Below are 26,545 nucleotides of genomic sequence, written 5' to 3' on the forward strand. Positions count from 1 at the left end.
CGAATCCAACAGAGTAGATGATCTCTCTGGTCTTACCCCGATGATGGAACCTGTATGTAGTTCCGAAAATTGGAAATGTCGAGTCTATTTTTTACTTAGCCCCTATTTCCCTTAAATTTCATCTCTAATTTCGATTCCTTTTAAACAGCTTTTCGTGTAGTCTCTTATGTATTTTTTTCTTCAGAAGAGAAGACGTTCTAGTGCTCTCAGTTTCTCCAAAAATGTGACTCCTGCTTGTTCCGCAGATCCTTATTATTGTAGCTATTCGAGCCACCTAACCATACCTGGTGGCATCTCTCAACCACCATCCAGCCTAGCTTACAGAATCCCCAATAGGGAGAAAACTCTCCCCGACTTCTAGGTTATGAAAGCTCCTTGATGCACTGTAGCAGTACAAGATGAATTCCGCCACTGGCCACTTCTCCGATTTAGTAACCGCAATCACCTATTAATAGTGCTGGTGGTGTGTAAAACGCCTAGGTTTCATTGGCTGCCATGACTTTCTTCAGTTTGTTGTGACAGGGGATCAGGATGAGACCTGCTTTGACGGTGAGTCCTCAACACTCATTGTTAAGTGATCAGTTCTGGGAGATTTTGGAGTGGCTTCCAAATGAATTTCATCTGCCGTTCTTTTTAAGAGTCTACAAATCCCTTTTTACTTTCTCATTATATGAGATTTAAAGAGAAACTTTTGTGATGAAAAAATAGAGTACGGGATTTTCACGAAAATACATGGTTTCAGCATCCCTGATAAAGAAAAGACGATATACAGCACTTCGTGTACGGGAAAAAACGTCAAAATACAATAAAATATATTACAATAGGCGTTTCATATGGAGAAAAGTGAACATTCATTGCAAAATCTATTAATTTTACTCGTATTTGCTTATTACGTAAGAAGTTGTCTTTATCGATAATCGAGGATTTATAATGAAAAAAGGATGAACTCATTCAAAAACAATGTCTCTCTCCGGTGGTCTAGTGGCTACCATGCTTGTTATCTGTCGTGAGATTCGCGGTTCGGATATGGTTTAGGGCAATAAAATTTTAGAAGCTATAACATGATCCTTAGCCTCGCTGCTTTCGTAAAAGAAAAATCGCGATACAGCCGCAAGTTATGTGCGTCAATATGTTGCTCATAAAATGAATTTGGGGACCTGGAATGTGAAGATATTATTAATGCCTGAGAGTGAAGTTAAGCCCTTGTTACAGCACGGATAAAAATTCCATCCCTGACGATAGAGGGCTCTAGAAAAAAACTGTTCGGCCATTTCTCAACCACGTTGAATTTTCGCAGGTGAAAGCGCCATTAAATATAATAATATTATTAGCCAACACCAAGTAAGGAATGTCACCGGAGGTGCTATGGACTCAACTTTCTGTTACATGGCCTATCTCTAAATCTTGTATTTATTAGCAAGGCTTCACGCTGGATGTTACTAGAAGTGTCACTGATATCACAGAGGATAGTCTGGACTACGAGATAAGTGTCAGATAACTGTGATTACCCTTATCTCTTCTTCTGCTTGTTTAGGGCTCTCTCTCGCTGTGTCCTCCACTTCACAATGCAAATAAACGACTTGCCACGGACAGATAAAATCTCTTTCCTAGAAAAAGTCATTATTTGCTTAGGTGCATTCAGTTATGCATTTTCACGATGATAAAATGTGCTCATAATGTCACGAAATAAATATAAACAAATTATCATCATCATAAATGCAATACAGTTTATACCACATGCATATTAAGCATACATCCTGACTTTAGTAATTCCATTAAGCAGATCCCTATTTACAAAGTACCATGAAATCTCTGCAATTTATTTGTGGTCATGATATCAGAACAGTTCCATACTAACAACCATGGAATATAGCATTGGTGACAGCTCGTTGATTGGTGAGCATTAACAATCAAGACATAATAAACTGCTATTCTTCCCAGAGAGCATCAGAAGTGAAATTGTCTTGGAAATGCGTTTATTTATCTATCTTCTTTCACTTTTCGTTTCCAACTGATCTATTTTAGTTTCCCACATTCGTTATATTTTCAGACATGTAGATCACGTAGGCTTACAGTATATCGCTGATACTAGCCTAAAATAGCAGGATTTAAAATACATAGTTCATATTTTCGAATTTTGTTTGCTGCTACCACCACTACAGTAATATTACAGTATCGGTAAGAATAATTTTCGTTACATTTCCTCGACATTTAGTCCATATTTGAATAATTCTAACCTAAAAATCACAGTATAATAATAATAATAATAATAATAATATTATTATTATTATTATTATTATTATTATTACTACTACTACTATTACAACCTTCGTTATTTGAATGGGTCTAATATAAAATCGTACGATATAAAACACAAATGAGAACTTAGTTTTGAATTATTATTATTATTATTATTATTATTATTATTATTATTATTATTATTATTATTATTACTATTATTATTAGTCTATATTATATTTTCCGACACGTTTTTTTATTTATTTATCAGAGCTTCCTCAAATTAGAGGCTGCCATTAGACAAAGCATACAAAACAATACAAGAACAAAATAGAAGATGAGAGCTAAAAGAGTAAGAAAAAAGGCAAACAAATACACAAACAAACAATGGCAGTTTACAGAAGAAAAAAAAAATTCAAGTAAAGAATCAATGAAAGCTAAGAAGGAAAAAGAAAAATGATAATGGTGCGTCAATTTTTTTCCATACACTGAATTAGAGTCCATATACGTGGTTCCGTAAAAGTTTGACTGACTCTTTAATTATGAAGAGGGCCAGTTCGTTCAGAAAAGATTTGTGCAGTCCTAGGGCCTTACAGAATTGAGAAGAGAAGTTGGGTATCGTTCCTCTTGCTCCAAACATCAATCCCATAACACTGATATCGTGAAGTTGGTATTTACTTGAATAGCTTCGACTTAAGAGTTACAAGATAAAAATAAGTGCACATTTGAGAATTCAGTTCACCATTAATTATTCACAATAATATTCTCTCTGCAATTTCATCGCTTATATAAAATCTAATTGAACAATTCTAGTTTAGATTATCGAGATATTAGATACATAGGCCTATTTCATCGTCATTAATTCTAAATCTTTCTCTTTGGAATTTCATCGCTAAGCCCTATATAAAATTTAATTTAAGAATTCTTGTCTAAAAATATCGAGATATTAAATACGAGTACATATTTGTGAATTTAGTTCATCATCACTAATTCAAAATCATTCTCCCTACAATTTACTGCACGGAGAAGTCCATGGCATCTCTCAAGAGGGATCCTGTCGGCGAATTGACATGCTTGCCATTCCACCAGGCTCTACATCCGCCTACATTATCGACCCGACAGTCAGGTTCGAGGCACAGGAACAACAGCCCGCTGACGTCCACGCAGAAAAATGCAGAATTTATGAGCCCACAGTGCCATTCTATTTGGAGAAATATCACCTCACCTCCATTGAAGTAGTTGGGCTAATGGTTGGCGCTAGGAGCACAATACCTCGCCTCTTTGTCAGTTTCTGCAAGAAGTTCCGGCTGAACAAAGACTTCATTCGTGATGTTTCCCTTGCCGCTATCAGAGGATCACTTGCCATTTTAAAATACCATCTCTACTTTGTTTCTTAAAAAGGGAGAAATTTGCTCGAATATCTAATCTGTTTGTTTACTATGTTTAGGCCTGTTATGCATGCTATTATCTTTCCTGTACTTACTTCTCCCTTTTGTTCGTTCCCCTCCTTTCTCTTTTATGGTCTTTTTTTTTCACTCAATATGTTTACTATGCTTTGTCCAATGAGGCAGTCCCGTCATTGGGAAAGCTGTTTATAAAAAAAAAAAAAAAAAAACGGACAGTATAAAATTTGATTGAACAATATTCGAGTCTAAGAATACAACTGCATCAAGAATTGGGAATTCTTCCACTAGAACAGTACATCCATTCAATGTCAAAATCTTTCTTCAACAAACTTCCTGGTGTTCCTGGAGCTGGGACATATAACATTGGAGCAAGATCTTGTCAGCCATCTCGACTTAAAAGGAAACTCCCTCAAGACATCCTTCTTAGTGATACTGACGACTCTTCATAATTTAACACAGAAAATCATCGTATCTTTGTTCACATAATTCACAAAAATGTTTAATTAATTAATTTAAATTAATTAGAGGAGCCTTTAGAGCCAACTTCAGCATGATATTCTGCATGTGATATTCCATAATTTAACAGTGGTCTGTATAGCAAGTTTGCTGGTCGACCAATATTAAAAAAAAAAAAAAAAAAGAAAGAGTCTAAGAATATCGAGACATGAAATATATATTTGAGAATTTAGATCGACATCATTAATTCAAAGCCAATCTCTCTGGAATTTCATCACTTCTATAAAATTTAATTCAACATTTAATTCATTATTTTGTCGTCGTCATCATTATTTTCGCTACATTTCGAAAGTTATATAATACATATTTAATTGAACATTCTCGCCTAAGGGTCGCACAATGCAAATTACAAGCTTAAAAGTTTCACTGTTATTCAGTTGTTATATCGAAATGGTGGTTTATGTTGACAGGTGGCAGCACTGGTATTGGCGCTGCAGACCGCGCTTTGCGCTCGCGCCGAGGTGCTTAATGTGCTAGGCGGCGTCCACGACGCGCTGTTCGCCCCTGAAATGACGAGAGCTGTTCAGAGCGTTCCCTTTGACCCCGACGCCGCCCTCAGGGACAGACAAGGATACCAGGCGAGGTTCGGCCCCCGGGGCACCGCCCTCGTTGACAAACTGGGACGCGGTTACTCCCGCGAGCAGCTCGTCAGGCTTGGAGCTGTTACGCCCTGACGACCCAAATACTTCACTTCAACATGGTTTCACCGACCAAGATCAACACAGCTTTACAAATAATATAAATTCGCTTATTCTTATAGTCTCAATGTTTGTGACCTTCTACATTCTTCAAAATCTTTGACCAGATTCAAGATGAAACTTTGATTCGTCAAATGAGTTAATTGGTGTCAAATGGTTGAAGCAGTATTGCGCATTTAGCCATGTTGAATATACTGTATGAAAAATAAAAAAATGTTTTTTCTAATTATTTTATTTATTCACTAGCCGTACCCGTGCGTTCCGCTGCACCCGTTAGAAATAAATATAAAGTAATTACATAATTAAAATAGGACGTTTGATCCAGGGAACATTCGTGTTTGATAGAAGGATAAATCGTTTAATATGTTACTTAATTTAAATTGCATCCAAATAATTAAAATGCGATCATTTTGGTCCAGAGACACTCATTTGGTGCAATGACAATTCCTTTAACCTGTTTCTTAATTTTTATTACATGTAACCATAGTTTAATGAACACTGACATCATTTAGATTTAATGTGTATATTTTATTTTACTTGTCATAGGTTTCCATTGAATTATGGTAATAACTTAATTTTAACCCTTGTTTTCTACGTATTCAGTAAATGGCGCTTGGCCCACTATGGTTCTGAACCCTTCAAATAACTTAAATTATATTATATAATATTACATATTATATTATATTATATTATATTATATTATATTATATTATATTATATTATATTATATTATATTATATTATATTATATTATATTATATTATATTATATTATATCAGAAGTTACTGTAATTACATTATAGCATTATGTCCATCTAGAGAAACTACACTTTCCAATGGTGAAATAATAATTAATTATACAAATCGGTTAATTTAGCTTCCGATATTACTTCATACAAACACAGAAATATTCTCTGTAGGCTATCTTTCATAGCTTTCGATTGTTGCTGTCCAAGGCCCCTTATAGACGAAGTCATTTGTTTTTTAATTCATTATACGGCCTTAGATGGCAGTTATTTTAATTTTAAAACTCATTTATCTCATTAAATATCAGTCCCATCAAAATTTTTCAAGGAATACAACTTATCGAAAATTATTTTTAAAGAAACTTTCGTTATGTAACATTTTTCACAAAAATCAATAATAAGCGAGATATTTCGATATATTTAATTCAGGCCCCCTTATAACCCCCGTTTTAAATAATGTATTTTGAATGCCATATAGCCTAAAATCTAAGTTACAACGAACATAATTTATATTCCAATTTTTATCGAAATCCGTTCATCCATTATCGCGTGAAAAGGTAACAAACATATAGACAGACAGATATACAAACAAAAATTAAAAAAAAAAGCGATTTTCGGTTTCAGGGTGGTTAATTATATATGTTAGGACCAGTTATTTTTGGAAAATCGAAAATTACCAGAAAAATGTCGGCTACAGATTTATTATTAGTATAGATTAAAAACATCAGCTCAAAGAATTTGAGTGCCCACAAGGGTCCTGAATACAATAAACATGTACAATATAATGTGATGTGAAACATTAAAGAAAAAAGAAAGTTAATTGTTGAAGGCAAATAATTGGTCGGCGGGAAAAGGCACATCAGTAAAAAAAGTCGATTTTTCTAATGTACCTAATCACATAAGTCTAGTACTTTTTCTAATTTTTGAAATAATAAAATTTCTTGTATTTTAAATTGAAAAGGGCCTTAGTTTAACCAACATATATTAATTTCATTATTTCATTATTGTACTTATATTCACTTAAGAGTAAATTAAAAAGAAAGTCTCTCCTGAAAAATTATTCTTTTTCACTTATATGCCTTTTCCCGCTGACCAAAGAATATATAAGTGGATTAATTGAAATAGAGATGATGATGTAATATTTGAAGAGAATCCTTGTGAATATTTATAAGAATAGACATTACATAATCAAAAGGAATGTGAAGTTCCTTAAGATAATTCTATGTAAATTTTGTAATTGAACCTCTACTGCCAAACAGCAAACCAATGACAGACCATTGTTTAAGAGGGACGTTGTACTTTTGAGAAAGATAAGGCAGACAAGGTTCATATGTAGACTTCTTCTCAATATCAACTTCGGTGGTCTGATTTAGGTTCCTTTCGAAACGGATAGAAGGGTCAAGAACAAGAGCCTGTTTTAAGCGTCCGTTAAGGGGAGGCAGAGGTGAAATTTTCGAACAAAACTGAAGAAAAAATGAAAATTTGGTTTTTTCCATTTTTATTATCTTTATTTTGATATTCCGATGTTAGTTTTTTTATTTTGTGCCCTTAAAAGTATGAAATTAAAACCAAGATAACTGTATTACTATATTATTCCCATAATAAACTAATACTTATTATTATTTATATACCTTCTCTGAACATATAAATAAGAAGAAAAATTGAAAATTTCTTACAATATGGTGCATGGAGCATTTTATATCAAACCATATAAACTTTTATAAAATTATTAATATTTACAGAACTATTGTACTTAGACAGCTGAAACTTGGTATGTCCATTACTAATAACATACTTAGTATCCATGATCAATTTCAAACAAATCGGATAAATGTAGTGGATTTTGAAATATTCACCTCTGCCTCCCCTTAACAGCAATAATGTCTATTATTGAAATTTCATACTCTTGCAAATGCAGTTTTGATGTCGAAGTGTTGTCTGTAGAGCATTTAATAAATAAACAAACTGAATGCCCTACAGCAGGGAGTAACAGTGGTTATTATTTTTAAGGATGATAACTAGAGGCCAAAGACTTTGGCACTAACAATAAACGCGATAAATCATGAAGGAAAGAGGAAAACGATTTTATTAAGATACAGAATATCATAAAAGTCCGTACATTAAATTTAATGGATGGTAGAAGAGGCCAAAACATTTTTTCAGACAATTTAGAATGGCGTCGCAACTTATGCCCGCTAGACTGCGCTGGAATAATTGGAGCGCTGCATCACATGAAACACGTCATCCTGTTGGATAGAGTTCTTGCCTATCAACTCTGTCCTCCTGTGCGCAGGTGCTCGAAGTGATACCATTGAATTCTGAATAGAGCTCACAGTGGCGAAAAATTGTATGTAGGACTCTGTCAAAGATCCCAGAGTTAACTTGCATTGAGCATTCTAGTCAGTTCCCGTGCTATATTCTCGGAAACTCACTATAATTTAGAAAATGATGGATGTAATATCGAAACTCGTCAATAAAGTAAAATAACACCATAATTCAAATATCAACAGTTAATAGTTAATCAGTGAATACTTCTTATTGTTAGCAAAGTAGGCAAGATATATACGTGCAATAATATTGTAGTAAATGTAACTAGCCCCAATATGTGATAAATAGAAAAGCATGACGAAAATAACAACTCTGACTAAAAGAAGATAATTTTTACCAGTCGGAAAAGAATTGGTGTTAAATAATAAATCAGATGATTCAAAAATACACTCAGGGACAAAAAAAAAAACCAGACACTTTAATATTTGCTGGTATTTTGCAAAACATTACTTCTCATACAATATTATGGTAGCCATCTGTTGTTATGGAGACGTGTATACATTGTTGATTGTTTTTTGTTTTATAAACAAGCCATTACAACCAAATATTCCAATTTTGCTTTCGGAGTCTCAGCTATAACAATTTTGTCTCAACCACTTTGTGCTTCATTATCGTTATCATTCGTTATTTCTTTATTTTTACATTTTCTGAGTTTAAGTGGGATTGTAACATTTGTCTTAAAACAAGATGCGACCTGAAGATGTGGCTCGAGCTGTAGCCCTTTACGATGATGGACGCAGTGTACGTTACATTGCAAATGTTATGATGCCATAAAACGGTATAGAGAGACCCTAGAATATACCAGAAGACCAGGTTCGGGTCGTCCAAGAGCTACAAATCCAAATGAAGACAGGTATATGGTGTTGAGAGTTCTTAGGGAGCGCAACCTGCCAGCTACTAGTGTAGCCCAGCAATTTGTTAACATGCATGGACGCCCAATTTCGGCCAAAACAGTTAGAAGGAGGTTGAAAGCAAGTGGACTGATATCAAGTAGACCTGCAACTGGTCCCAGACTTCTCAGGATGCATCGAGTTGAACGACTGCGTTTTGCAAATGATCATAGGGATTGGAGAAATGGACAGTGGAGCTGTGTTCTGTTCACCGATGAGTCCCGTTTCAATCTGTGCTCACCTGATGGACGTGAAAGAGTTTGGAGAAGGAGGGGAGAACGATTTTCACAGTGTTGTATTTCCGAAAATGTGCCGTATGGAGGTGGTGGAATGATGGTTTGGGCAGGAGTATGTACGGATGCTCGTACAGAGTTGGTTTTTTGTTGAAAATGGAAGACTAACAGCTGATAGGTATATAAATGAATGTTTGGCTGATCATGTTGTGCCATTTGGCCAATTTGTAGGCGATAATTTTGTTTTAATGCATGATAATGCACGGCCGCATATTGCCCATGCGGTCGGAGATTATCTCCAAGAAGTGGGAATCCATGTTCTTCCATGGCCAGTAAGGAGTCCAGACATGAACCCAATTGAACACGTGTGGGGCATGCTGGGACGGCGTGTTAAGAATAGACGACCGAGACCAGAATCGTTACAAGAGTTGAGGCGAGCACTTGGCGAAGAATGGGAACTTATTCCTCAAGAAGACATTGCTAACCAAATTGAGAGCATGCCAAGATGTATGGATGCAGTTATTCAAGCCAGAGGGGGTAATACCCGTTACTAAAAAGAGTTTTTAATGTTTAAGGCACCATAAAATGAAAAAACAGTTAGACCAAACGATGCCATAGTTATACGCCATTTGTAATTTTTTGTAAATTTTCTCATCAGAGATTTTTTTTTCAAATGTTGTCGTATAAGGTGCTAAATGAAACATTATTTTGTTTAAATGGGTTTTGTTTCATTTTGAAATAATTGGCAACAAAATACAAGCAAATATAGAAGTGTCCGGTTTTTTTGTCCCTGAGTGTATTATGTCACACATCGATGCATCCCCGATGACGAGCGAGGAAAATAGATCTGCGAGGTGGACCTCACTTGATAAGCAACTAGGACATTAAAGTAGCGGTTTCAGTGGTAACGAAGTAAATTCAGTCGCACTCAATTGCTTGGGCAACAGGAAATAATGGGTATCAAAGGAAATATACCTATATGACCGGAAAGGAAACGGAAACAGTATTATAGATCGATCTGAATACTAATCGACAGCAGACGCAACGCACGGTAAATACAAAATAATGTGAAGCCATATTAGTAGGGAACATATTTTTGTATAAAATTCCTGAACAGAGTTTCGTAGCATCAATATTATATAATAAGTAATGAGAAATAACTACTTTATATATACTGACTGCACCACAGTAGGTTCGAGAAAAAAAAATTGCTTAATCGGTATTCGACAGTGTGTTGTATATCCTCGAAATCTTACAATCGATTTTGCATTATCATAACACTTTCTCTTAATATGAGACAGCAAAAACGAATAAAAATGCTTCACTATGGAGTCTGATTAATGTATTGTAAGGAAGTGTTTCGTAAGGAGAATTTTATAACTTGAAACTCTTCGCTTTCTTTCGATGACACTCGACCCCAGCCTTTTTTAAAATTCGAAACTGTAAAGGGCACCAGGTCATAGAGAGCACTTCCGTCCGTCAGCAACCTGTTTGAGAGACGATTTTTTTACATAACGACTCGTCGACCGAGAATATTAAGATGAAAATAAGCTTATGAGTACCTTGCCACAGTATCTGCGAGTATCAATGTGCCTGTATTTCTGCTATTTTATTGCTGTTGTTCCAATACTGCTTGAGTGGAAAAGAAGGCTTTATGGCCTTAACTCTGCCTGTAAAAATAATTCATTTGCTACTGCTGCTGCTGCTGCTGTTACTACTACTTCGACCATAAAATGTCTAAGAATCTATACAGCTGATTGTATTCACGACCCATATTTACTAGACAATGCACATTGTAAGACTCCGTAAATTTATTTTTATCTAACTTCCCTTCCAAAAGAACAGAAGTGAAGGATTCTAATGTCCAGTGCTTTGTGAATTATCGTACAGAAAGTATTTTGTAAATTATTTTTTTCTGCTGTTGAAGATGTCTCAGAATTATATATTTTATATTCCATAATTCACGTTTTAATTGTTGTCTGTGGTGTAATAATCATGATGAAGATCTGGAACACAATCTTCTATACTGTCCTTCCATAAACCACAAAAGAAGTAAATTAAAATCATCAGTACCAGTTGCAGAAGACACAGCCCTGCAGTATATATTGACTACACCCCAAATCTGGCTACTAGCAACAGGCATCTATAATGAACACCGATCAAAATACCCCTCATTTCTCGTGAAAAACAACAACTGAATAGACTACAGTGGACTATAGTGGACTTTATGTTGTCAGCAAACAGCTGGATACATTAAGAAGATTGATCGATTATTGTTAAGCGGAGTCTGTGCACTGACATTTGGCAAAAAAAAAAAAATGAAATTTTGGTTTTATCGTTTTTCGGTAGTTTAATGTGTAAATAGTACATTATGCAACGAGCCTATAATGAAGGTAATTAAGAAGTGAGTATGGATATTTATGAAACGAGCGCAAGCGAGTTTCATAATTTTGATACGAGCTTCTTAATTACCATTATAGGCGAGTTTCATACGACTTTTTATGCTCGACCATATTTCTAACTTGATATTAATTTTTGAGCAATGTCCCGTATGTTGTGAGATGTGCGCAGACGCGAAAGTATTGATTTTTTCCGAGGAACAGATGTCCACATTGACCTTGCTAGGCCATAAGAACCTACAGAGATAACATTGAAATTAAATTAGACATTGAAAAACGAGATGACGAATTGAATTTATTTGAATATTATTTACAATTAACGCTAATTATTATAGTAACAGAACATAACCTTCTGCGACAGTATTGGATTTCCAGCCTCCGTGACTTTTCGCTAATTCTCTTTCGATTGCATATCCGAGAATAATCGATACTTGCGGTTTTATAACGGTAGAAAGCTGACCTGTCATTGGCTGAACAGTTGTAACCTGAGTCGTCATTGGCTGAAAGACCTGACCTTTAATGAGTAGGTGTACTTTAATGACATGCATTAAAGGTCTGCTACCAGGTGTATAATTACTACATTTCGGCATGGTCGAGCATAAATAATAATATGATTTTATTTCCTCTTTTAGCCCTATCTTCATGAAAAATAAAAATATAATTTGTAGCAATTCTTAATGCAAAAAATGTTATCAATGAATTTATTTTTGCTAATCGCTCAGTGGAATTTTTAATTTATTTAGCCAGTTGTATACATAAAAGTATGTTATATAGTTATGCCCTATTTTTTCTACATTTGTATCTTTTATAACTTCTGAGAGAAGTGCGCCCAAAATTGAGGAATTTAATTATGCATATAGTAAGTTACAGTCGTTGATGCAAGAAGTCTTCCCAGAATCGTTGAGGTTCAAAAAGTCACGTATGCCATTACATAATAATCTTGACTGTTACATTGTTGCTTTTTCACCGCACGTAACAGCGACAACAGCTTTCTGTGGGCTGCGTTGTGGGTTACGTACGTGATTAGAGGTTACGTCCAGGCAGGAAGAACATGCATACCAAGAAGTAAATTCTATCGGCACTGACTAGATTTAACTTGTGACAAAATGAGAATTTTCGCGAGGTTCTCCACATCCTTATTCAGTACTATCCATTTCACCTTGTCTTTTCCGTCATTTCACTTCATCAAAATAAATGTCACGAAGGTGACATATTTTAACATTTTTATTTCTTACGAGTTTCGTAATAATCTAGGTCCTTTATCATCTTACGAATGATACACTGTACATAATAAATTTATTTTCTTGAAGAAATACTTAAATCCCTTACTATGTATAAATCTAAGCTTTCATCGCTGCATTTCACATAATAGTAATATACGTTACAAGAGCGGTATGTTGAAGTTTTCATGGTCGAGGAAAAGATTGAAAAAGCGAAACATAGTTGAGCTTTTTTAATTTCAGAGAACATGAAAACAAACATACCGCTCGTGTATCGTACATTATTTTGTGCGAAGATCGTTTATTACATACCTGAAAGACGAATTTCTAATTAGTTGCAATGAAATCTCTGTTTAATGACGGCAACTTCGGAAAACCAAAATATCTTTCTTCAACATTGTTGCTATAAAATGTTTTCTGTGTTTACTATACTCCAGCAGGCCGTGATATACGTCTGTCTTTTTTTCCCCCAGTCTATAAATGCGAACTTAAAACAAACGGTAAGGTTATGTAATGATTTATTTTTCATTTTAATATTTTAACAATATTATTTATATAACATATTGCAGTAATAACATCCGCATCTGGAATCTTGTTGATTTTTTCACGGCTTCCTTAATGTTACTTGTATCAGGAATGCAATAAGTTTCGTGGAGTAGTAGACTTTACTTAATTTTTGCAAATATTTAAAAACAATAATTAACATTGCAATTTAGGTGAAATTGCAGTGGTAAGTTTCCAATTTATAATTATTACTATGTTAAACTTCTCTAAAAATAATATGTTAAAAGCCTAAAGCAGTAAAATGAATGTCGCGCTTAAGCGGTAAGAAGAGGGAAATTGTTATGTGTGTTACGTTGGGAATACTGAATGTGGTATTTCACACTTACCGCGTATTGGTTCTGTGCGGAAAACAAGCAAATACGCACGATCTCGCACAAAAGATATTCTCTATACTATAAAATTATGTAATTTGACTTCTTATAGCTATATTACACATTTTACAGTTGGAGTAAATATAATATGTACAGTAATTAATTTTCTACAAATTGACACTAAATCGAGAGTATACAGGGTGAACCGGAAGTAATATCATTAAATTCAGAGGGTTATTATTTGATATATTTCAAACAAAACAGTCCAGAAATATTGCACAAAACTTGTTTTTTTTAGACAAAACAAGCAAAATTAGAGATTATTGGCTAGAGATAATATCTAACCAAGTATCCGTATCACTTTAATCTACGCTCTCTTTTTCCACATGTATTTAAACTATTCTTTCTAACATACGAATAGGCAACTGATAAGTTCTTGTTATTACCACTGCCTGCTGGATCGCATCTTATGGTTGTGTAAACTTCATATCACTGCACAAATATTGTCTATGAAGTTAATAGTTGATTATGTTTACTGCTTTTCAGGTTCAGGCAAATAGTGCATCCTACAGAGGTGGAGAAATGAGTGGAACGTTTGTTTCGACGTGTCAAAGGTCGGCGGCAATAAATTCCGCAATGTCAGCAATGAGAAAGTTGTAACATTTCAAGTCAGTCATTAAATTTAATTAGCCAAGTATCACTAAACACGCTGATCAATAAACTTAAATTAATATGCCTATACGCTAATTAACACATCGTAACATGAAGGAAAATGGATTATTAATATAATATTATCGACAATAGGAATAGTATAAATCATGTATTTAGACGACAGGATTATATTTTATATAACCCAATCTGACAAACTAAAAGTCTTTCAATCATTTATTATCATAATACACTGCTCCCTTAAATTCACTGAGCATATTGAAAATTATATCAATAGCTTTCCCAAAACACGCTATGAATTGTTTCACATACTGTAAAACAATTTTTTTCCTCGAAAATAAAGCAAAAACAAGATACATATGTATATGTGTTAAAATTAGTTACTAATATATTTTTATTAATTTCACACTTAGGAAAATCGACACTTAATTGAATGTTAAAAGTTACAATACATCAGATTTTGATTTACTCACGCGCAACAAATGGATTCATGACAATGCATGCTAGTACATACTACTCAATTAAGCTTCCATTAATATTTCGGTAAGAGTAGTGACTACATTCCTGGACTTGGAGGCTATTTTTAACTCAGAATATTTGCAATGAAAACCAGAAATAGTTCGGCATTTAAAATAATTTTTTGAAACATGTTCACATATAGTACGAATATATTACAGAGCTCCTACAAAAGACCTTTCCGGTTTCGAACACATGTAATAATTTACGTTATATGAGTGCATGAAAATAGCACCAATGGAAAGAGAAACTCAAAAAGTTTAGTTGTGGCAACATTGTTTTCCTAGTTGATAATACTGCCTTATAGTAGCGCACATAAATTTGTTCATTGTTGAGGCGAAATGGCTGCACTGCAGTGAGTATGGAACTTTACCACATGTGCTTGGGAGTTGCCCACAGGGAGAAGTACTCAGAATAAAACGTCACAACATCATACGTTCTATGATCGCAGATGCACTTCGATCCAAAAATCTAGACGTTCACGTGGAAGTGCATTGTATTGCTGATGGTGGGAGATATCGTAGCTATAAATAGGAATAAACAGACAGCCGAAATAATTGATCCTACAATCAGATTTGAAATCTCAGCCACTCAACCATCTGAAGTGAACGAAGAGAAAAAGAAAATCTACGAGCCCACGATTCAGTAAGTACCTATCTGCGAAATACAACATAGAAAAAATCACAGTTACCGGTCTCTTCTTCGGAGCGAGAGGCACCATCCCGAAAGCCTTTGTAAAGTGGAGGAAAAAATACAAGCTGACGAGAGATCTTCAAGATGCCATCGTCACCACCATAATAAAATTTTCTGTAGCGATATTTCGGCAGCATCTTTATGGTGTACATTAAATTTAAATTATACTTGGTTCTATTTTTTTTTTCATATGTCTTAATCACTTTTGTCTGAAACCTGTTTATATAATTTTTCATTTTCAATTTTATTGTGAGCTATTCTGTGTCGCAAGGCAAACCCAAAATATTGGGTCAGACCAGTAAATTAAATTAGGACAGAAGAGCTTAATTTTCATGTGAACCAGTCGGTTATTAATGGGCAACGGCATTACCGAACAAATTTTGGTGCAGATCCATCCAGTGGGCTTAAAATCCGTAAATGGTACACTGATTTTATGGCAAGATTCTTCGCAAGCGGTTTGCAATTTCATCGGTACCGACTACAGTTGCTGCAAGCCCTAAAACCAGAGGACAACATGCTACAAAGAAATTTTTGCATAAGTATACAAACTTTAATTGAAAACAATTATGAATTTATTCGTTCCGTGTTGTTTTCTGAAAGCCACTTTTCATCTTTCTGGTAAGGTAAACAGATATAACCTCAGAATCTGGGTATCGGAAAATCCGCGTACCTACGTGGAACTTGACTATAGGCTTAATGTGTGCCTTGTTACCAAGAGGAAGACAATGAACATCTTTAAGGTAATGAACTAAACGTTTTGAGTTTCTCTTTCCACTGGTACTATTTTCATGTACCTCAGATTCATAGAACTTAAATTACATGTCTCCAAAGCCGGAAAGGTCTTTTGTAGAAGCTCGTTATTAATTAATGCAAAAATTACAAATATATATTTTTAAATTTATAAGTTATTATAGATTATAAATACAATAATAGGCATTCAGTAAATACACAATACGCGATAGAAGTCGCCACCGATAGACTGGTACGCTTTCCGTAAAATTACTGAGTGGTATACGATTCGAAACGTAGCTTATTTTAATTTCTTAAGACTATGGCGAACACTTTCACCAGCACGAATAGTCATATGCATGTAAGTTGCATTATTATAATATTCACGTAAGTTATGTTATATCTGTACTTATTTTCGGAGTAGTGACTTATGTCACATTCTGTACAATAAACGAATATCAAATGGACAAAGATAAATCTAATGAGTGCAAAAAGTGTAAAGGAACAGCGTTGAAACATCAAAGTCAAAATATTATAACGTTATGTATTTCAGTTATGGGATAAAGCATCTATTCTTGTAATTAAGTTATAGGCCTATAATTCAACTCAGTTAAGAACTATTTCTGAACCTACACCACAGCAGTGAATCATTTATCACCTGTTAACATCTACCCTACGGAGACAAAAACTTCGACTCGGCTCCGTCACGTTCATAAAGGCTCAATTCAATTCAATGGTAAACCTATTGTGATGCTAAATGATACCCAAGACATTTCATAACCATTGCTTCAAACGGCATTTTACTTTCTAAACTTACAGTCTATATTAATACACGTCTAACGGTTTATGGCAATGCGCTACAGAAATCTATTCTTAAAATAGGTATCCGAGACAAACTTTCGAAGGTATATTTCCACACTTCCTGCCTCAAAGCAACATTGAATATGAAGTGCAAAACTGTCAGCGCGGCGGCTAGTATGGAAGGAAAACGATTACGAAAATTTTATTATACAACTTTCAGTCGAAATATACTTTTTATTCACTGTGACTCCAACCCTTGAACCAGCGACCCAACTCATACTGCGACTCCGGGATCCTACGACCACATGACTCATATTGCGACTCCGCGATCCTACAACTCATACTGCGACTCCATGAACCTACGACCCCACGACTCATATTGCAACTCTGCGACCTCATGACCACGACTCATACTGCAACTTCGCGAACCCACGACCCCACGACTCATACTGCGACTTCGCAACCCTACGACCCGGACGTTTACTACGACTAAACGATGCCAAGATTACGACTTCACGACTCACACTGCGACTCCATGATCCCGCAGCTCATATTGCGACTCCGCGACCCCACGAGAATCAGCCGCCCCACGACCGCGACTCGTACTGTGACTCCAAGGCTCGTATTCCGACTACGATTGACTCCAAGTTCGTTCGACTTGCAGTAACTCACTTTTTTTAAGAGATTTTAGTCACGCTTTATCAGCTTCGAGTCTATAATAATGTCAGTGGAATTGGTGATAGTGAGGTAAAATTTTGGTGATATTAATCTTTGTATTCGAGGATTCGGCATTGATTATCTGAGATTTGTCTTTCAGCTGGAGAAAACTTCTAATAAAAATTTCCACCAGAGAATCAACCCAAAATGGATTTCAATCCATGTCCACTCGTAGTCTCGGAGAACAGTTCATGCTCGATGTGGTAACGAGCAATTCAGCAGATATCCCGCCCCACTCCGTGATCGTTGGGTAATATCGAGCTGGAAAGCCTTTCATAACCCAGAATTGCGCAACCCACGTCTCTAGGCTTCGGTCGGACTTTCTCTGCAGTTCCGTCGCGGAGCTACGATGGTCAGGACATCGAGGACCTTGCTTGCGGTGAGTAAACAGCGGCCGACCACGTGCGGACGGTATCCAGTGTCAACTTCGCGAAAATAAGTTAAAAATCCGTTTTCGAGGACATCGCCCTGTTTGCACTTCTATTATTTAAGACTTGTACGGTGTTGGAAGAGATCTAAAATTATGGTTTTTGAACCGCGCCTTAGTTGTAGAAACGTCAGACGTTTTGAAGCCAGTATATGTTCCACTATCGGGAAGTGCAATAAAATAGGAATTTGCCTATTGGACCCGTTACCAACTCCTACAGAAAAGCTCTTGGTTAAGATTATGCCATGATAGGAATATCAAAATATTTTACAGCCTTTAATTTTTAGTCATTATTACCAAAACTAGTTTGCATTCTGAGTCTCAGTTCCTATTGGTACTTATTTATTCTCAATGGCTTCATCTGCCAGCACCTGTTTCACGATGGAAATCCCAAAATTTATTCTGTCACAGACTGCTAAAGAATTAGTCACAGATCGTTGACAAATAGATTGTAATAATGTAGCTTAACACTTTCAGGATGATGACGATGATGATGATGATGATGATTATAGGGGTAGTGAGTATAGTGATGTAAGTGGTATTAGTGATGATTAAGTATTAATAGTATGATGGTGGCGATGGTTATAGTAATAGTGGTGGCGATGGTTATGGTGATAGTGGTGGCGATGGTTATAGTGATGTTTGTGGCGTGGTTATGGTGATAGTTGTAGCGTTGGTTACGGTGATAGTGATGGAGATGGTTATGGTGATAGTGATGGCGTTGGTTATGGTGATATTTGTGGCGTTGTTTATGGTGATGGTTGTGGCGATTGTTATAATGATAATGGTAACGATGATTATGGTGATAGTGGTAGCGATGGTTATGGTGGCGTTGGTTATAGTGATAGTGGTGGCGTTAGTTATGGTGATGTTTATGGTGATAATGATATAGACGATTATGGTGATAGTGGTAACGATGGTTATGGTAATAGTGGCGTTGTTTATGGTGATATTTGTGACGTTGTTTATGGTGATGGTTGTGGCGATGATTATGGTGATAATGGTAGCGATGATTATGGTGATAGTGGTAGCGATGGTTATAGTGATAGTGGTTGCGATGGTTATGTTGATATTTGTGGTGTGGTTATGGTGATAGTTGTGGCGTGGTTATGTGATAGTTGTGGTTGTGGTTACGATGATAGTGATTGGGATGGTTATGGTGATATTTCTATTGGACGAATCCATCTCATATGCGGATCATATTAAAAATTTCTGCAAACTGATATGTATAGCTATAAACTAAATTGACTGTTGTTCGATAATAAATTAATGCAATTCAATTTCAAAGATAACTGTTGTTTACAAATCCAAAAAAATATATCCAAGTTTATTTGCTAGATATTGTTGAAGTTGATATGTACAGCTGTAAGCTAGATTCACTGTTGTTCGATAGTAATCAATGCAATTCAGTTTCCAAGACAACTGTTCTTTACAAATCCAAAAAATATATCCCAGTTTAGCTGTTAGATATTGTTGAAATTGACATGTATAGCTAGAAGCTAGATTCACTATTGTTCGATAATAAAAGCAATTCAGTTTCCAAGACAACTGTTGTTTACAAATCCAATATATATATATATATATATATATCCAAGTTTAGTTGCTAGATATTGAAGTTGATATGTACAGCTATAAACTAGATTCACTGTTCTTCGATATAATAAATGCAATTCAATTTCCAAAACAACTGCTGTTTACAAATCCAAAAAATATCTCCAAGTTTAACGGCTAGATATTGTTGAAGTTAACAGTTTATCAAATTGATGGATTTAAGTTACAAGACATTCAGGGTATGATTTTTCATTATTTTAAACCGTCATTGACTCCAAAAGAATGTATCCAACGATTTTCAGAATGCTTTTAAAGATTAAGTACCAATAGCAAGGACTGTTTATGATCGGTTTGCAGAATTCAAACGTGGATGTCTACATTTGCGACAATCTGTCGATCTGCTACAAGGACCGGCGACAGAAATAGCGACGTATGTGCATAAAATGATTAGAGAAGATAATCGAATCACCTACGCCAAGATTTTTGGTAAAAGATATTAGTGCAATAAAAATGTCCTCCACAATCACCTTTCTGTAAGGAAGATGTGTGCTCGGTGAATTCCTCATAATTTGACAGATGCTATCAAACACGTACTGATTGGTGCACGGAAATGCTTAAGTATTTAATCGACGCCGGTGAAATTCTGTTTTTGACACTGTAACAGGTGACGAAACATAGACTTGCTCTTACGAGCCAGAATGTAAACGGCATTCGGCACAATGGATCTTCCCAGACGAAGAAAGTCCGAAGCTCTGACAGGAAGATAGTTGCCTCGTTCTTTCGTCACTCTGATCCTGTAATCGTACGGTTAATGTCGAGTGATATATCACCGACAGTCTTAGAAAAAAGTGCATGCAGACTGACCTCGAAACCTTAACATCCTCTACCATGATAATGCATCGTCTCACACTGAGAAACAGACAGTTCACTTTTTGGTCACTTGAGATGTCAAATTAATTACTCATTCGCCCTATAGTCCTGATCTGAATCATGCGACTTCTTGTTCCAAACCATCAAGAAGAAAATGTGCGAACTGGTGTCTGAAGTGCGTCTAGAAAAGTGGGTGTAGTGCTTAGACGACTGATTCCATAAAACTAACAAGTGCATAAGATTTAAGAGAAAACATTTGAGAAGCAATAAAGCCGAAAACGAAAATGATGTGTTGGTGTATATAATTTTTTTTACAGAAGTACACACTTTCTCAGTCTCTGCACCGAAAGTGATTCTAGGAAGGACGTGTCTGTGCACATAGATTTCTTCTAAACTGTTTTACTGATTTTGTTACCATTCAGTACCTACGAGTCAATTGTTTTAGTAAAACCTATACAGATATCTGTTTGCAGAAAATTTCAGTATGAGGAGAATATTGTAAAAATAGAAGGAATATGAATCAATATCGCTTCATCATGGATGCAAACAGATCGCGAGCAAAATACATTTAATCCTCATACTGTTCTCGTTGAAATTAAATGTAATATAAGATTAAGAAAATATTGATATTTAAAAATAAGGGCGTAATCACGCAATCAATAGGATTTTAAAATCTCTTGTTATGCGTTTAGGAATTGAGAAAGTCCAATACAAACTATTTCGAGTAATTCAGCATTAAAAATTTAAAATAGCGTCAAAGATTATTATTTTACAAAAATTGTATAAGACCGCTAGCATTTCAAAAATCAAAACTGGTAGTACTAGTTATAGTCCCGTCGCTCTAATTTCCGGCAGCCAATCACGTTGCAGGTCGGCTACATTTAAACGTGTGCGTCTTGTGATTTGGTTATGAAGACGTTATTCATTTCTTAAGGCTCGATAAATGCTTAATATAATCGCCCGCCATTTTGGCTCTTTCGTTGACGTTCACAGAAAGCACACGAAGACGTCAATTGCCGCTCAATTATTTGCTGAAATACAGTGCGTTTGATTTATTATCATAGGAGCTACGACATGATAATGTTTAACGGTGTGGCAAATAGATTCCTCGTATGGTAGCTCGGCAACGAAAGAACAAAAATGGCGAACGATACTACCTACCTACCTAGACTTTATAGAACCTTCACTTCCTAAGACGTAAGCAAAGAGGAGGAGTCACGCCGAGAATAACAGCGTCGCGACTATAATTCTGTAGGTTTATCGAAGTCGAAAAAAAAAAAGTCAATAATATTGAGTTTCGGGTGTCTGACTGCAGGTGGTACTCGTGCTGCTGGTATCTCCGCTTCCTACTTGGAGCATGATTCTGAGATATCTGATAAAGAACAACTTGGCAGGGGCGCCAGAGAACTTCCAAGTGGTGTCCTGGAGGTTCGACCCCGATGTAGCGGACCGAAGGCGCGTGGAGTTTGAGCAGAAGTATGGGTTGCACGGGGAGAAGCTCATCGCGCGACTAGGACAAGGGGACGACGGATATCCCGAGGAGAGAAAGCGCGAGCAGATCGAGAGAGACCGGCGGGAAGGCTACCCGCACGTCAACGACGGCATTAAATGAGCTGGAACATATCTGTCCATCTAATTGGTTACGTGACCTTGACATATGCGCAGTCGGGTGTGGAGTTCAGCAAGTGCTATTCCTAATATTAGTTTAAATCATTGTAATGTACATTTCTTGTCATTTCTATTAATTCAATCATCATCATCATCATCATCATCATCATCATCATCATCATCATCATTTTCATTTACAATTTCAAGCTTCAAACATTAGATTCTGTAGACTATTGTGACTGTATAGAGCAGGCATGTCAATTGATGCCCACAGGAGCAAGCGCGCGCTTTAGAGCCCAGGAGAGCCTGAGCGCTTTACAGCGGAAAGGAAAGAGACAGACGAAAGAGATGGTATATGCCGCTTGGTCGAGCTATATTCAGGGATGGCCAGCACTGATTCAATAGATAAAGGGAAGAGAACTTATTAAAACTGTATCCATGTTAATTTTTAGATTTGCCTGAGAAGTATAAGTGCATTATAAGAATGTAAGTTTTAATTTTAATGCTCATTTTTCACAAGTTTGATTTTTTTATTCAAAAGAAATATTTTCTCAACTTTTCGTATGGAAAAGTGAAATTTTCAGGTATAGGCCTATTTATTTAGTAGCCTTACAGAATGTTTTCGTAAATCTAATATACCGTATATACGTATTACTGAAGATAGTGTATTGAAAATTTTGAAAATATTCGCATGAAAATTATTTGTAAGGAAATTAATTAACAAAGAAACTACTGTTACATCATAAGCAAAAGATACGTGCCCATGTGTTGTAAAAATGTCAGCTCTATAGCTTCGAGAAAATAATTTCATATTCTGATGATAGGAAGTTGCTCACAAATATCACTTTAAAAGCATAATGCGATAAGAGTTTTGTTATGTAATAGGCCTATTAGTTACACTTAAAACAGATACAGTACCTAGGTAACTTTGCTTTGTATTGTAATATTATTTTCATTAGTTTATTGATTACCTTTGTAAGGCTAAAGATACCATCAATATAAATTCCAACTTATCATGTCATATTCAATCTCTTTCTTTGGAATATCGCTTTCTTTATGAATGATGTGTTTCATCCACTATAATATTATACTACTATTGAATTCCTTCTTATCTCTCTATTAGACCTATGTTATTAAGATTTAAAACACAAGTGCAATATTAAGAAATCAGTGTTAGTACTTTTGTTTTACAGACAATATAGATAATATTAAACAGAAAGAAGCCATATAAAAATAACGACATAAAATGTCACGTTCCGTTTGAAGTTTGCGCACCACTGTTTTCTTAATCCAACAGGTTGCTTATTCATTCATATACACAACCCTTCCTCTTTCTGTACTTAGCGGTTGCTGCCCGCGCACGACGTCAAGGTCAGAAAAATGCGCTTGCTTTGACATCACTGGTATAGAGGATTCCACGTTAAGAAAAAAGCATTGGTTTTATGGACCTTGCCTAACACATTATACAAGCTATGTGGTAGGTAGCCGTTTCTATGGCAACTGGTCATTTGATGGAATAGCTTCGTATGCTCAATGCTTTTTTCTTAACGTGAAATCGTCTATAATAGTTCAAGAGTTATCTTCTTCAGTCGGCCCACAAATCGTTTTCCGTTTAGTCTATAATAATTAAATGTTTCATATGCTGGATTACATTCTTTCTTTATATCCGGTATAACCAACCTCGTCTGTAGTCGTCTGTTTCCTTATTTTAACTCAATTATTCGCCTGGGAAATAATAAAAATACAAATGCAATAGTATTTACAGACAATCGGGAACTCTGCAGAAAATGAAAGTGATCGATAGTAAATATTACAAAATAAAATAAAATATTAAAACTCTACAACTCTTCATTCTGATCTTTGGGTTCCGGATATAAAAACAATCATCCGCAAGAGTTATTTACTGCTCCATAATTCTCTCAACCATCACACCAAACCTCTAAAATTCAATAAATTCCACTCTGCTATCCATCAAACTCTGATCTGACATCATAAACTTATTCAATTTAATCGGAAACAAATTCCATGTTGTTTGTTTTCTTTTTCTAGCACAAGTGTTGTGTATAATATATAAAGTGAAGTTCTCCATGTGAAAAAAATGCAATTCTTAATATATTGTATAAATATTAAAACAGTGAAAATAAATTATACATTTGTAAGAAATGAAAAGATGTATAGCCTATTATATTTAATTGACTTAACTGACAGTTCATATTAAGTATTAAAAGCATAACAAATGCCCTGGAAAAGAACATACTGTAATATATATAAATGCATGAACTTCCGGTTACTAGTCTTTAGCCAGTGATATTGTAGCCGAATTACTAAAAGATGTTTAAAAATAGTTAGAGATATTTCATACCAAATATATAACATCACGGGTTATCCTAAGGGCAATAACCATGACGAATGTTTTTACGCAAAAACTCTCTTGCCATTATACTAATATGTTTGTAACTATTATTGTAAATAAATTATACAAAGATGATATCTGTATTTGTGAATATCTTCCAACAGTACCCTAAGAGTCATACTATAGTTTCAGTATTTACTGTTAGCAACGATATTTGCTTAGAATTCTTATCAACATCACATGATTGGTAATCAAATCGTTGATAATGATGTTGGCCACATTGACGGCGAGAAAATTAGCCTAAATTAAAAAAAAAAAGTGATAGGGGATTTTTAAGATCTCTGTAATTTTTTGACACGTTTATGTTCTCGACTGGATGTTATTGTAATATTTATATTTTTAACGAATTGTTTATTTATAAGGATTGTGAATATGATTGAAAGTGGAGTAAAATGGAATTACTATGTTTCATAATATGAATTATGCTTTGCTAAACAACTGACGTTAGATGTTGAAATTTTCATCACAATTATTCATTTAACACTCGAACATAAACGTTCCACATTAAAACTACTTTAACGACGAACTATATCCTTCCCCGAGTGTGGGTGAATGGGTAAGTATGACGTTTCGGATGTCCCAACAAGTACAAAATTTAGAACGATTTTTTTTCTTAAATTTGCATTTCTGGTGGTGCGCAAGAGAAAGGCTGATGGCGATGGCTATAACTTTACTGGAATGAATGAATGAAGAAAAGAAATACATAATAAAGAAATAAAACATAAATAAATAAATAAATAAAATAATAAGTAATAAGGCAATAAAAATAAAGGAGTAAGGAAATAAAAAATAAAGAAGTAAAGAAATAAACAATAAAGAAATGAAAATAAAAAACAAAGAAATAAAAAATAAAGAAATAAAAGATAAATAAATAAAAATAAAAAATACATAAAAAATAAAGAAATAAATAACCAAAAATAAAAAATAAGAAGTAAATAAGTAATGAATAAACAAATAATGAAATTAAAACATAAATAAATAAGGAAATAAAAAATAAACAAACAAATAATGTGTATATCCAATGCCTACCCACTTCACTTCCGTGATTCGGGTTCTCCACATTGCGGGTAGATGGTAGGACTGTGAGCCATTTTTCAAGTTGCACACCAGTTCGGCGGGCCACGCTGTGCATGATGTATGTCTGTGGAGAGTTATATCGTGTACTAGGGTGAGTGAATATGTAAGTATAGTGTATGGAATAAGTGAGGATGATGATGATGATGATGATGATGATGATGATGAAAATCAACAAACAAATAAAAATGTACAAAAAACAAAAATGATAAAACATAAAAAAACAATAAACGGAAAACAAAAACATAAAGAAATGAGAATGAACAATAAGTAAACTAAAACAAAACAACAAAAAAATACAAAGAAAAATCAAACAAACAAAAGAAGAAATAAAAACCAACAAAAAGAAAACAAAAAACAAATAAACAAAAAACAAATAAAACAATAGAAATTATAACAAAAAACAAGAAGAAACAGAAAAAAACAAGAAAGAAACAAAGCAAACCAAAAAAGAAGAAACAAACAAAAAATGAACAGACGAACATTTGAACTAGAGAATGAATAAATGAATGAATGATTGAATGAGTGAATGAATGACTGAGTGACTGTATGTCTGAGTGAGTGAGTGAGTGAGTGAGTGAGTGAGTGAGTGAGTGAGTAAATAAATAAATAAAAGCAAATAAATGAATAGTACTCAAAAATGTCTATAAACGAATAAATAAATAAATAAGGTTTATTTTCGTTTTTATGTAATTTACATTTCCACAGTTTCCTGATTCTTTTACTTTTAATTTTAAGTTTTGGATTTGCTATATAATTTTCTTGGAGCTTCTTATTCATTGCCATAATCCATTCAGGTGGTTCTCAAATTGAGGGTAATTTTCTTTGTATTAAAACTACTTACAATATATAAATGTAATTTATTTGACTTTGTTCGCATCATCGAAACAACGAACTAATCTTTAATCCATCCTCACGAACCGCTTCGGC

The 26,545-nt window shown here is 34.8% G+C and overlaps 2 protein-coding genes across 2 annotated transcripts; both read left to right on the forward strand.

Moving 5' to 3' along the window:
- Positions 1–470: 470 nt before the first annotated feature.
- On the forward strand, positions 471–5,084 carry LOC138699489 (uncharacterized). Its single transcript, XM_069825412.1, has 2 exons — positions 471–549; positions 4,571–5,084. Exons 1-2 carry the CDS (start codon positions 532–534, stop codon positions 4,832–4,834), a joined length of 282 nt encoding a protein of 93 aa, XP_069681513.1. The 5' UTR covers positions 471–531; the 3' UTR covers positions 4,835–5,084.
- Positions 5,085–17,792: 12,708 nt separating this feature from the next.
- LOC138699488 (uncharacterized) lies at positions 17,793–24,616 on the forward strand. The gene is made up of 2 exons (XM_069825411.1): positions 17,793–18,051; positions 21,836–24,616. The coding sequence occupies exons 1-2, from the start codon at positions 18,022–18,024 to the stop codon at positions 22,130–22,132; spliced, it is 327 nt and encodes a 108-aa protein (XP_069681512.1). The 5' UTR covers positions 17,793–18,021; the 3' UTR covers positions 22,133–24,616.
- Positions 24,617–26,545: the final 1,929 nt, after the last annotated feature.

Source organism: Periplaneta americana, chromosome 5 (genome assembly GCF_040183065.1).
Source record: "Periplaneta americana isolate PAMFEO1 chromosome 5, P.americana_PAMFEO1_priV1, whole genome shotgun sequence".
Classification (NCBI taxonomy): Eukaryota; Metazoa; Arthropoda; class Insecta; order Blattodea; family Blattidae; genus Periplaneta; species Periplaneta americana.

Bases quoted from the DNA above. Each gene is read 5' to 3' on its own strand.
- LOC138699488 (XM_069825411.1), top strand. From the start codon at position 18,022: ATGGTCAGGACATCGAGGACCTTGCTTGCG. The intron at 18,052-21,835 runs GTGAGTAAACAG...GTCTGACTGCAG, and splicing joins CATCGAGGACCTTGCTTGCG to GTGGTACTCGTGCTGCTGGT.